This window comes from Mus caroli, chromosome 8, assembly GCF_900094665.2.
Source record: "Mus caroli chromosome 8, CAROLI_EIJ_v1.1, whole genome shotgun sequence".
NCBI lineage: Eukaryota > Metazoa > Chordata > Mammalia > Rodentia > Muridae > Mus > Mus caroli.
Window position 1 is genome coordinate 64,071,171 of NC_034577.1, and position 12,881 is coordinate 64,084,051.

The window sequence follows — 12,881 nt, forward strand, 5'->3', positions numbered from 1 at the left end:
ATGGTTGTGAGCCACCATGTGGTTGCTGGGATTTGAACTCTGGACCTTCGGAAGAGCAGTCGGGTGCTCTTACCCACTGAGCCATCTCACCAGCCCCCGGATTTTCTTTTTATATTGAACTATCCCTGCATCCCTAGGATGAAGCCTACTTGAGCATGGTGAATAATCATTTTTTTGATGTGTTCTTGAGTTCAGTTTGCTAGAATTTTATTGAGTATTTTTGCATCAATATTCATAAGTGAAATTAGTCTGAAAGTCTCTTCCTTTGTTGGGTCTTTGTGTAGTTTAAGTATCAGAGTAATTGTGGCTTCATAGAATGATTTAGGTAGTGTTTCTTCTGTTTCTAGTTTGTGGAATAGTTTGAGGAGTATTGGTATTAGCTCTTCTTTGAAGTTCTGGTAGAATTCTGTACTAATACCATCTGGTCCTGGACTTTTTTTTGTTGGGAGGTTCTTAATGACTTCTATTTCCTTAGGGGTTGTGGGATTGTTTAGATAGTTTACCTGATCTTGATTTAACCTTGGTGTGTATAATATCTGTCTAGAAAATCATCATTTCCAAGAAGCAGTTTTGTTGATTCTTTGTATTTTCTTTGTTTCTAATTGGTTAACTTCAGCTCTGAGTTTGGCTGTTTCCTGCCTTCTCCTCCTCTTGGGTGTGCTTGCTTCTTTTTGTTCTAGGACTTTCAGGTGTGCTGTTAAGTTGCTAGTATAGGATCTTCCCAATTTCTTTAGGTAGGTGCTTAGTACTATGAATTTTCCTCTTAGCGCTGTTTTCATTGTGTTCCATGAGTTTGGATATGCTGTGCCTTCACCTTCATTAATTTCTAGAGAGTCTTTCTTTATTTCTTCCCTGACCCAGAGTTTTAGTAGGAAGTTGTTCAGTTTCCACGCATTTGAGGGCTTTCTGTTGTTCTTGTTGTAATTGAGATCCAGCCTAAGTCCATGGTGATCTGATAGGATGCATGGGATTATTTCAATCTTCTTGTATCTGTTGAGGCTTGTTTTGTGTCCAATTATATGGTCAGTTTTAGAAAAGGCTCCATGAGGTGCAGAGAAGGTGGTGTATTCTTTTGTTTTGGGGTGGACTGTTCTGTAGATATCTGTTAAATCCATTTGGTTCATAACTTCTGTTAGTTTCACTGAAGTTTCTCTGTTTAGTTTCTGTTTCAGTGATCTCTCCATTGGTGAGAGTGGGTTGTTGAAATCCCCCACTATTATTGTGTGAGGTTCAATGCAGGTTTTGGGCATTAGTAACATTTCTTTTTCAACTGTGAGTGCCCTTGCATTTGTCGGCCTAGATGTTCAGAGTTGAGGGTTCATCTTGGTGGATTTTTACTTTGAATATGAAGTGTCCTTCCTTATCTCTTTTGGTTCAAGGCTATTTTATTGGATATTAAAATGGCAACTCCAGCTTGTTTCTTGGGAACATTTCTTGGAAAACTTTTTTCCAGGCTTTTACTTTGAGGTAGTGTCTGTCTTTATGGCAGAAATGTTTTTCTTGATGCAGCAAAATAATGAATCCTGTTTGCATATCCAGTCTGTTATCCTGTGTCTCTTTATTGGAGAATTGAGTCCATTACTGTTGAGAGATATTAAAGACCAGTGATGGTTAGTTCCTATTATTTTTGGTGTTGGAGGTGATATTATGGGTGTGTGAGTTTTCTTTTTTTTTTTGTTGTTGTGAAATGATTAATTTCTTGTGTTTCCTTGGGTGTAATTACCCTCCTTATGTTAAAGTTTTCCTTCTAGTGTCTGGTGTATGGCTGGATTAGTAGAAAGATATTGTTTAAATTTGGTTTTGTCATGGAATATCTTGGTTTCTCCATCTTTGACTGAGAGTTTTCCTGGATATAATACCCTGGGCTGGCATATGTCATCTCTTAGGGTCTGCATGACATCTGTCCCAGATCTTCTGGCTTTTAGCATCTCTCTTTAGAAGTCTGGTGAGGGAGAACCTGTAGAGACCATATCCAGAGGTTAGTCAAGGCCCCCAACTGGGGGATGGGGCCACCCACTCATCTCCAAATTTTTAACCCAGAATTGCTCCTGTCTACAGGAAATATGGGGACAAAATGTGGAGCAGAGACTGAAGGAAAGGCCATCCAGAGACTGCCCCACCTGGGGATCCATCCCATATACCAAACTCAGACACTATTGCAGATGCAAAGAAGTGCTTGTTGACAGGAGCCTGTTATAACTGTCTCCTGAGAGGTTCTGCCAGAACCTGACAAATACAGGGGCAGACCAACCAGACCACCAGGCACAACCAACCACTGGACTGAGCATGGAGACCCCAGTGGAGGAGTTAGAGAAAGGGCTAAAGGAGCTGAAGAGGTTTGCAACCCCATAGAAAGAACAACAATATCAACCAACCAGACCCCCCAGAGCTCCCAGGGACTAAAATACTAACCAAAGAGTACACATGGAGTGACCCATGGCTCTAGCCACATATGTAGCAGAGGATGGCATTGTCTGGCCTCAGTGGGAGGAGAGAGAGACCCTTGGTCCTGTGAAGGCTCGATTCCCCAGTGTAGGGGAATGCCAGGGCAGTGAGGTGGGAGTTGGTGGGTGGGTGGGGTAGCACTCTCATAGAAGCAGGGGGAGGGTGTATGGTATAGGGAGTTCTGGAGGATAAACTGGGAAAGGGGATCACATTTGAAATGTTAATAATAAAATATCCAATATAAAAAAAAGAAGTCCTGTGTGATTCTGATAGATCTGTCTTTATATTTTACTTGGCCTTTTTCCCTTACAGATTTTAATATTCTTTCTTTGTTCTGTACATTTAGTGGTTTTATTATTATATGGCAAGAGGATTTTCTTTTCTGGTCCAATCTGTTTGGTGTTCTGTAGGCTTCTTTTATGTTTATGGCCCTCTCTTTAGGTTAGGGAAGTTTTCTTATATGGTTTTGTTGAAGATGTTTTCTGGCCCTTTAAGCTGGGAATCTTCAACCTCTTCTGCTCCTATTATTCTTAGGTTTGATCTTTTCATCATGTCCTGAATTTCCTGGATGTTTTGAGTTACGTGTTTTTTGGACTTTGTATTTTCTTTGACAATTGTGTCAATATCTTCTATGGTATCTTCTATGCCTGAGATTCTCTCTTCTATCTCTTATATTCTGTTGTGATGCTTACATCTGTAACTCCTGATCTCTTTCGTAGATTTTCCATCTCCAGGGTTGCCTCCATTTGTGATTTCTTTATTGTTTCTATTTCTATTTTTTAGGTATCAGACAGTTTTGTTCAATTCTTTCATCAGTTTAACTATATTTTCCTGTATTTTTTAAGGGATTTATTTGTTTCCTTTTTAAGGTCTTCTATCTGTTTGCCTGTGTTTTCCTGTATTTCTTTAAGAGAGTTATTCATATCTTCCTTAAAGGTGTCTATCATCTTCATGAGATGAGATTTTTAGGTCAGAATCATGCTCTTCAAATGTGTTAGGGTATCCAGGGCTTGCTTTAGTAGGAGAACTGGGTTCTGATAGTGCCAAATTATATTCTTGTACTTGCCTTTTGCCATCTGGTTATCTCTGGAGTTAATTGGCCTGGGTGGTTTGGACTGGAGCAGACCTCCTGAGAGGTAGGTAGTGCTGTCTTTGGTTAGGGCAGTCTTCCTGTGCCCTGTGTCCTTGTGTTCCTGGTTATGGCAGACCTCCTGAGAAACGGGTAGCCTGTGGAGGCCAGGGGGAGGGAAGCCATCTCACCTATATGCCACAGGTTCCAGTGGAGGTGCAGACCGGAATTTAAGAAACATTTTCTTGTTTAGCTTTTGTTGGGTCCAAACTCCTGTTCCAATAATTACGCAGCAGAAGTCCTCCTACCTCCTGAGGCAACTCTCCCACTCCATCCTTATAGTCACCCTCTTCTACCCATCCCTCTTCTCCTCAAGAAATCCCTTCACATCCATGCTGTCATTATTTTATTGTAATTATGTGTATGTGTGTGAGTTTGTATGTCTCTCTGTGCACATGAGTGCAAGTGCCTGTAGAGGCCAAGGGTGTCAGATTCCCTTGGATCTGGCATTAGAGACAGTTTTAAACCACTCGGGGTGGGAGCTGGGATCTGTAAGAGCTGTAAATGCTCTTATCTGATGAGCCAGCTCTTCTCTCCAGTCTCTCCTTGTCTTCTTTTGTATGTGAGTGGCAGGCATGGTAGCTTAGGTCTATGATCCCAGCACTTTGGGAAGTAAAGGCAGAAAGATCAAGAATTCAAGACCAGACTCAGCATTAGCTACATAAGGCACCATCTTCAAATTACACATTGATACATGGTGGCTCACAACTGTTTGTAACTCTTTCTGGCATCTGCAGGTACCAAGCATGCATATGACACATAGAGCATATGTGCAGGCAAAACACCCATACATGTAAAGTTTGTTAAAGTAAAAGGGGAAGAGCACATTGAAGAAAGCAAATTTATTCCTATTAAGCCAGGAATGGTGGTGTGTCCCTGAGTCCCCAGCACTGGGGAAGCAGAGGCCAGCAGATGAAGTTCAAGGGCACCCTGGGTTACATGAGACCTTGGCCAGCAAAACACAGGGGAAAGGCATGGCCTGAGTGTGATCTCACTACTAGGAAGTAGAAGCAGGAGGGTCAGGAGTCCAAGGCCGCCCTTAGGCTGCTTAGGACCAGTCTGAGTTACATGGAAATTGTCTCAATAACAACAAGATGATAGATAGATAGATAGATAGATAGATAGATAGATAGATAGATAGATAGATAAGCTGGGCAGTGGTAGTACAAGCCTTTAATCCAAGCACTGGGGGAGGAGGGAGGGTGAGTGCAGAGAGTCAGTCTCCAAGTTCGAGGACAGCCAGGGCTACACCGAGAAACCCTGTCTCAAAACAACAACAATAAATATGAAAATAAAGTGATGAATGGAGGTCTTGACCTTACTTGAAAGGCATGGAGGAAGGGAAGCCTGCACTGAAGTAAGTCAGCTACACACATACTGGTTGTGCTTGTGTGCATACTTGCACACCGGTACCAACAGGCCAAAAGAGGACATTGGATCCCCTGGAATTGGAGTTACTGGTGGTTGCTGTTAGGGTTCAGGAATCGGCACACAAACCATATACATACAGATCTCAGTTAAGCAAAAATAGTTTATCGAACACACACCCTGATCGATCAAGACCACAAAAAAGGACTCCAGAGCCTAATTGTACCAATCTGTTCTTATGGAAGGCTTTTTATAGGAAAAACCAAGTTCAGAGGTACCCACAGAGTCTAGAAGAGGGTGTTAGAACCCTTAGAGCTAAAATTACAGGCAGTTGTGAGGCACCTGTTATGAGTGCTGGGAACTGACCTGGGTCCTCTACAAGAGTGCTCTCAACTGCTGAACCATCTCTCTATCTATCCCCTTTCTTCTTATGTGTATGAATGTTGGTCTGCATGTATGTATAGGCATCATGTACATGCCTGGTGTCTCCCAAGGCCAGAATAGCACATCAGATCCTCTGGAATCGCACTTAAAGATAGTCGTGAGCTGCCACATGGTTGCCAGAAACCAAACATAGGTCCTTTGCAAGAGGTCTGAATGCTAACTGCTAAACATCTCTCCAGCCAGTTTCCCTCCCCTCCTTCCTCCTCTCTTTCCCCCTCCTGCCTTCCATCCTTTCCTTCTTTTCTATCTCTTTAAGACTTATATCTCTATTTTATGTGTTTGGTCTGTATGCATGCATGTACATACACCAGGTGCATGCCTAAATCTCACAGAGTTCTGAAGAGCAATGGATCCCCTGGAGCTAGAGGTAGTGGTGAGCCACCACATGGGTTCTGGGAATCGAACCCAGGTTACCTAAAAGAACAAGTGCTTTTAACTGCTGAGCTATCTCTCCACCCACCTATACCTTTAATTTGATGTCTGCAGGGGGCGGGGAGTGACAGTGATAAGCAGCTTTACCTGCTGAGACCTCTCACCTGCCTCAGGTTCATCTGTGGTAGCACCAAGTCCCCAGGCTTACTCTCATGACCCTTTCAGTGGGGTTCCAGGTACCAGTGGGGCCAGACAAGAAATGCATCTAACCTTCAGAATATGGGCTCCCTTGTGAACTGAAAGTGACACCAGCTGCTTTCCTGGGTGAATTTCCTCTGTAGAACTTTTGTTTTAGTCAGCACGCGTGTGTCTGTGTCTGTGTCTGTTTTATATATAAGTGCATTGCCTAGGAAGGCCAGAAAAGGATGCTAGATACTTTGGAGGTGGAATTATAAGAGGTTGTGACCCACCCAGTCTGAACACTGCAAATTGCCTTGCGTCCTCTGGAAAAACAGCAAGTGCTCTTAGGAGCAGAGCCATCCCCGTCCACTGTTACCCACCACTCGGCTGTGTTGTTAAAATAACCCGGTTTTGAAACGTACCCCTAAGGGTTTGCAATTTCATGGACAGCTAACTGCCTTAGCATTGTTTCATCTCTTGTAGTTTTCCTCAAGCTTCTGCATACTTAGTCTGCAGTTAATTTAGGTAGTCCATCCTCCTTTCAGTTAGTGCTAGAAGTACATGTTTCTCCTTGCAATTTTTTTTTTTAAGGAAAGGGGGTTTATTTCAGCTCAGTTCCAATTTCCAGTTCATCATGGTGGGAGAGCCACAGCTGCAGGATCATGAAGGAGCTTATCACCTTTGAAATGATTGGCTTTTATTTGTTTCTATGTGCTATGTGTATACAGGTGGCCTTGGAGGGCAGAAGAGGGCATTGGATCCCCTGGAATGGAGTTACAAGTGGCTGTAAATTACCTGAAATGGATGCTGGGGGCTGAACTTGGGTCCTCTGCAAGTGCATCAAGTGTTCTTATTCAAGAGCTACCTCTTCTTCTTGTTTTGTAGTCATATTTTAAAGTATTTCTATAATTTTGAGATCAAGTGGTAGGCCAAGAGATGGAGGCTGTTTGTATAACATTGAACTGACACTTGAATATAGTTATAAGCTAAAGCATACTTGGGAATATGTATACACTATAGAATAGTTAATACATTAATTCATATGTATAACTTTCCATGGTGGCAATACTTAAAACTTAATCTCATAGTGGTTGTGTAGCGCTAATGCATTGTTATTTATTAAAAGGTGCATTTGTTTGGGGGAGTTAGCCATACCATTTGTGTGGAGGTCAGTGAACAATTTACAGGAGTCATTTCTCTCCTTCTACCATGTGTCCTTGAGGGATTGAGCTTAGGTCACGAGGCTTGGTAGCAATCACCCACTGAGCCATCTCAGATGCCATCAGAGATGCTCGGGGACTGTCTTGGGAATTTGTATTAACTCCTTCAGCACCCTAGACAATAGCTTTGTATTAGGTCAAGTTCTGCAGCCCCTGTGTAGATGTTAAGGTCCAGGTGGATGTCCAGGCAGACAAAGGTGCTTGTTGCCAAGCCTTAGCATCTCAGTTTGATCCCTGAGACCCTCGTGGTAAAAGGACAGAACTGCTTCCTGTGAATTGTACTCTTGTAATCATTCATGCTTACTTACAAGGCCAAGGTCACATGATACTGTCTTGAGGAATTAAGCCAGGCTGATTAGAAGGGTCACAGCAACATTGAGGCTGTGACAATTTTATTGAGAGCCCTCAGACTTTTTATACTTTGACTTCCAAGGGAACATACAGAGAAACACAAACTGGCCTGAATGTTTCAGTGCTTGAGGGAGTATGTATGTCTCTCTCTCAGGAACTAGAAGGCACATTGTACCCCAGGAACCATGGACTGGAACCTGAAAAACTTATGATACATGCTTCTTAGTGCAACTAGACTAGACCAACTCCATGGTTCCCTGCATCCTCTGACCTCTGCTTCTGTGTTACCAGTACATACTGTATACATCATTGCCTTCTGTGTACCTGTTCTTCTCAGCTTTGACTGTCAACTTGCTACAGTATGGAGTCATCTGAAAGAGAGTCTCAATTGAGGGATTGCTCAGATGAGACTGGCATGTGGTCATGTCTGTGAGCAATTGTCTTGGTTGGTAATTGATATAGGAGGCCCCAATTGTTACTGTGGACAATAACATTCCCTGGAGAAATAGTCCTAGGCTATGTAAAAATGCTAGCTGAGTATGAGCCTTCACAAGTGAGCCAACACTGTTCCTCTGTGGTTTCTGTTCCAAATCCCTGCTTCAGTCTGTGTGCAGGTTCCCTCACTGATGGACTGTGACCTGGAAATGTAAGCCAAATAAACCATCTTAGTTACTTTTCTGTTACTGTGAAGAGATACCATGAGCAAGGCAACTTACAGAGATTAATTGGGAACATGGTTACAGTTTCAGAGAGTCCATGGCCATGGTTTCAGGGAGCATGGTGGCAAGCAGCCAGGCAGGCAGACATAACACTGGAGTAGTAGCTGAAAGCTTACATTTATCCACAAGTGTGAAGCAGAGCACACTGGTACTGGCATAGGCTTTCCAAGTGATGGCTGTGGACGACTCCTCTGGAACTGTAACCAAGTCCCCAAGTGAATGCTTTCCTAGTTGACACATCTCCATTTTCATTCGAACCATGTACATTCTTTCCTCACCTAAGTTTCTTTTGGTCAGAGTTATCACAGCAACAGAAATCTATTTGTTGCTTAAAATCACAGTTGCAGTATGGGAGAAAGTGCAGACAGTGCATCTGATTACCTGGTCCTGGAACTGACTGAAGTCAGCGTTATCTTCTAAGCCTGATATCAATGGAGAAGAAATATCAGCTGCTGCCAGTCTCCTTATCTGTAGTAACGTATGGGATGTTTCAGGCCTCGGTGACCTTTGAGGACGTGGCTGTGCGCTTTACCCAAGAAGAGTGGGCTTTGCTGGATCCTTCCCAGAAGATTCTCTATGGAGATGTGATGCAGGAAACCTATAGGAATTTGACTTCTGTAGGTGAGCCTGATACCCTGGCTTCACTCACTGTTGCTAAGTGCTGATTTGGAATGAAGATGGGTGCACCATGGTCAGTCAGGGTTGGCCTCTAAACATCTAATGGTTGCACTAAACATCTAATGATCTTGTTATACTTTTTTTTCTTGTTCATTGATTTTTTTTAAATTGTTCTGTATCTGTATTTTAGGCATAAACTGGGAATGCTGGGATTTGGAAGCTTATTTCAGAAGTCTAGAGAGAAATTTGAGGTAATGAATACCCTCTAAGAGGTAGCTGTGTCCCACAAGAGAATCATTGGATATCAGGAAAATATTAAAAATAGCACAAAATCAGACCTTTTTTGCTTGTTTTAAACGCTAAGCTCTGAAAATGAATGCTTATATGTGCTGTGGATATTTGAGGTCTACAGAATACTTTATGTAGGAACAACATTCCAGCTGGGGCAAGATACCATGCAAACCTGGCAACCTAATTTTGATCCCTGAAGGCTTTAAATATAAAAGATTTCTTAAGATATTTTGATCCCTTGAAGTCTTTAAGTATAAAAGATTTAAGATAATTCAGATAAATACTGTTTCAGTACTAGCCATTGTAGCTAGAGATAGCTCATTGGTACTTGCTGCTTTTAAAGAGTGCCCAAGTTTGGTCCCCAGCACGCACATCAGGCAGTTAACAATTGCCTCCAGTTTCAGAGCTCACAGCATCCTCTTGTGGCCTTTGTTGCATGTGCACACACATGTACAGACACATATACACTGACTTACTTTTCACTTACTGTAAAGAGACATATTCTTTGCCAAAATATCACTAAAATGATCTCTGGCTTAGTTTCTGTTTTGTCTGAAACCTCTTGAGCTGGTCCTCCATCGTCCACTTTCTCTCAGTTGTCTTCCAACCTCCTACTAGGATGGTCATAAGCCCTACTTACAGCCTTCAACCACTTTCCTAATCCAGAGTCAGATTTGTCACAGCAGTGCCTGTTCCTGGTACCAACTGCTGCCTTAGTTACATTTTATGGCTATGAAGATACCACAATCAAAGAACTGATTAAAAAAAGAAAACGTCTACTTGAGGGCTTGCTTTAGTTTTACAGGATGAATACATGACCTCACTGTGGGGAGCTCAGCAGGCATCAGATAGGCATGGTGCAGAAAGCAGTAGCTGAAAGCTTATGTCTGATCCACAGGTACATGGTAGAGAAAGGAAGGCTGAGTCTGGCACAGGCTTTGAAACTTCAAAGCCCCCTCCCTACTCGAAGTAGATGCCTCCAACAAAGTCACACCCAATCCTTCCTAAACAGTGCACCAACTAGTGACCAGTCATTCAAATACGTGAGCCTGTGGTACTCATTCTCACTCAAACTAACACATGCACATCATTTAAAACACACACACACACACACACACACACACACACCTAAATCTTAAAAAGTAATAATAGTAGCTGTGGTCTAGCTGTCTTTCAGACCCTTAAATCCACTTACGTTAAAACTTCTCTTCAGTAGCATGCCCTACATGGCTCTGCCCAGGAGCTCTGATGGGGCTGCAGGGAAGTGAGGAAAGGATAGCTATGTAAAGGAAAGCTGGAGGTGGGTGGGCCGCATGCACTCTGATGGAGTGGCACCATCTGTGCAACAACTAGAACCTGAGCACTTCTGTTATGTACACCACAGAGCTAGTCTCTGGAGGTAGCAGTCCAGGCTACAGTCGCTAGTCTTTACACACACTGGTCAGTTATCTGTAAACACTTGTACAGACAGTCAACATTCGCATTCAGACAGAGCACGGCATTGCTATTCTTATTAGTCAGACAGCCATGCCCATATCAGCACATACACTCACTTAGAATGTTATCCCCTCCTTACATATTCACTCTGGGCTTCCTCATCTGCCCACCCTTCAAAGCATAAAAGCCACACTGCCTTGTGAATGGTCCCAATGTAAATCTAATATCTACTCACAAATATAAAATCATTAATAAGCAAACTCTTAAGGTTGTATTTCTCAATTTTTACAGAGTCCAATTGGTAAAGAGAGACTGTGAACTTAAAAACAATGACCCATGTGGAGAAACGGTTGCCCAGCCAAAGCTTCCTGAATGTCACACTGCCAGTCAGTCATCCCTGAAGAGGCACACTACATCCAGCTCTAAATACAGACCATGTGACTATCAGAAATATGTAAAGAAATACTATGAATGTAAAGTATGTGATAAAGCCTTTACGTGCCTTGGCTCCCTTAAAAAACATAAAAAGACCCACGCTGGAGGGAAACCATATAAATGTAAGTATTGTGAGAAAGCCTTCAGTTACCGGCACTGTGCTGAAAGGCATATGCTAACTCACAGTGTAGACAGGCATAAATGCATGGTATGTAGAGAAGCATTCCCTAATGCTGTTGCCCTTAGGGAACATAAAACAATTCACTCTGGAGAGATACCTGAATGTAAGGAATGTGGAAGAATGTTCTGGACTGCCAGTTCTCTAGATATGCATAAAAGGCTTCATACAACAGAAAAACTTTATGAATGTAAACACTGCGGGAAAGCATTCATGAGATACTGTTCTTTTCGACTGCATAAAAGGACTCACACTGGGGAGAAACCTTATGAATGTAAGCAATGTGGGAAAACCTTCAGACATTCCAGCCATGTTCAAGCACACAAGCGAATTCACACTGGAGAGAAACCTTATGAATGTATGCAGTGCGGAAAGACATTCACTTCTGGCCACTGTGCCAGAAGACATTTAGGGACTCACAGTGGCGCCTGGCCTTACAAATGTGAAGTGTGTGGGAAAGCTTATCCCTATGTCTATTCCCTTCGAAACCACAAAAAAAGCCACAACGAAGAAAAACTTTATGAATGTAAACAATGTGGGAAAGCCTTTAAATACATTTCTTCCTTACGCAACCATGAGACTACTCATACTGGAGAGAAACCCTATGAATGTAAGGAATGTGGGAAAGCCTTTAGTTGTTCCAGTTACATTCAAAATCACATGAGAACACACAAAAGACAGTCCTATGAGTGTAAGGAGTGTGGTAAGGTGTTCTCATATTCCAAAAGTCTTCGGAGACACATGACTACACATAGTTAATTAGAGAGGGACAGTTTTTAGTATAACTTAAATATATAAAAGAGCTCTACACATTCTAGCTCCTCATTAAAAAACAAAAAAATTCACACTGGAAAACGAGCCTATGAATGCAGTATGTGTGCCAAAGTCTCAGTACGTGCCACAGTTTGATGTGCCAAAACTCTAAATTGAAAGCCTATCAGGAAGCATTTCAGCTCTGAGGACTGAAGATGGTTTCCACATAGAGACCTTGGGAACGCTTTCTGACCGTCCTTGCTAGCATACATGGGAAAGCCTGGTGAAGAGAGAAAAATCTGTGGCTGTTGGCCTCTCCCATTTCACCTTGGATTTTAGCAGTGTGAGAAAGAAAGTCTTAAGAAAGGTGCAGCCTTATTACATATGCAAACCACCACAGACCCAAACTCTGTAAAGGGAAGAAATAGCTGGATTCTTACCAAGTTAACAAATGTTTTCAAACCCATGAAATGAGTTTCCAAATCTCATGAACCTAAGAAGTATTAAAACCTGTTGGTCCCAGTGCTGCCTAGAAGCCAGCCACCATGGGAAACATGACAGTGTCCTGTGGTTTCTCTCAGTTGCTCAGTGCTAAATGTGTCAGTATACTGTGGATTTTTGATTCTTAGTCATAATTCTGTTGGTATTTTGGGGGTTAGTCTACAATTTCAAATGTGCATACTGCCTTGATTATATCTACCCCAAGACACTCAACATTTCTCCCTCTCACCTTCATGTGCATTCCCCACCCAATCCCCTTAGCCAAAGCTTCAGTGTGTTGAAGAACGAAACAGCTGCCCCCTTGTCCAGCAAGCAGCACACTCCCAGTCCATAGCTCCTACATCTTTCAACCCCGTTTATGGGTTTTAAGCAATCGTTTCTGGGTGTTTTTTTTTAAAGATTTATTTGTTTATTATATGTAAGTACACTGTAGCTGTCTT

The 12,881-nt window shown here is 42.4% G+C and overlaps 1 protein-coding gene across 4 annotated transcripts in view; it reads left to right on the plus strand.

Moving 5' to 3' along the window:
* LOC110299803 (zinc finger protein 14-like) overlaps positions 1 to 12,875 on the plus strand; it is a 16,025-nt gene extending 3,150 nt beyond the window's left edge. The window contains exons 1-4 of one of the 4 annotated variants that reach the window (XM_029480537.1): positions 6,693 to 6,724; positions 8,723 to 8,849; positions 9,037 to 9,097; positions 10,866 to 12,875. In XM_029480537.1, coding sequence (XP_029336397.1) covers positions 6,707 to 6,724; positions 8,723 to 8,849; positions 9,037 to 9,097; positions 10,866 to 11,946 — 1,287 coding nt within the window. In that variant the 5' untranslated portion in view covers positions 6,693 to 6,706 and the 3' untranslated portion in view covers positions 11,947 to 12,875. Of the gene's footprint in view, positions 1 to 6,666; positions 8,850 to 9,036; positions 9,098 to 10,865 lie in introns of those variants that run through there. The other 3 variants (XM_021169671.2, XM_029480535.1, XM_029480536.1) reach the window with 3 other exon arrangements.
* The last annotated feature ends 6 nt before the right edge of the window (positions 12,876 to 12,881 follow it).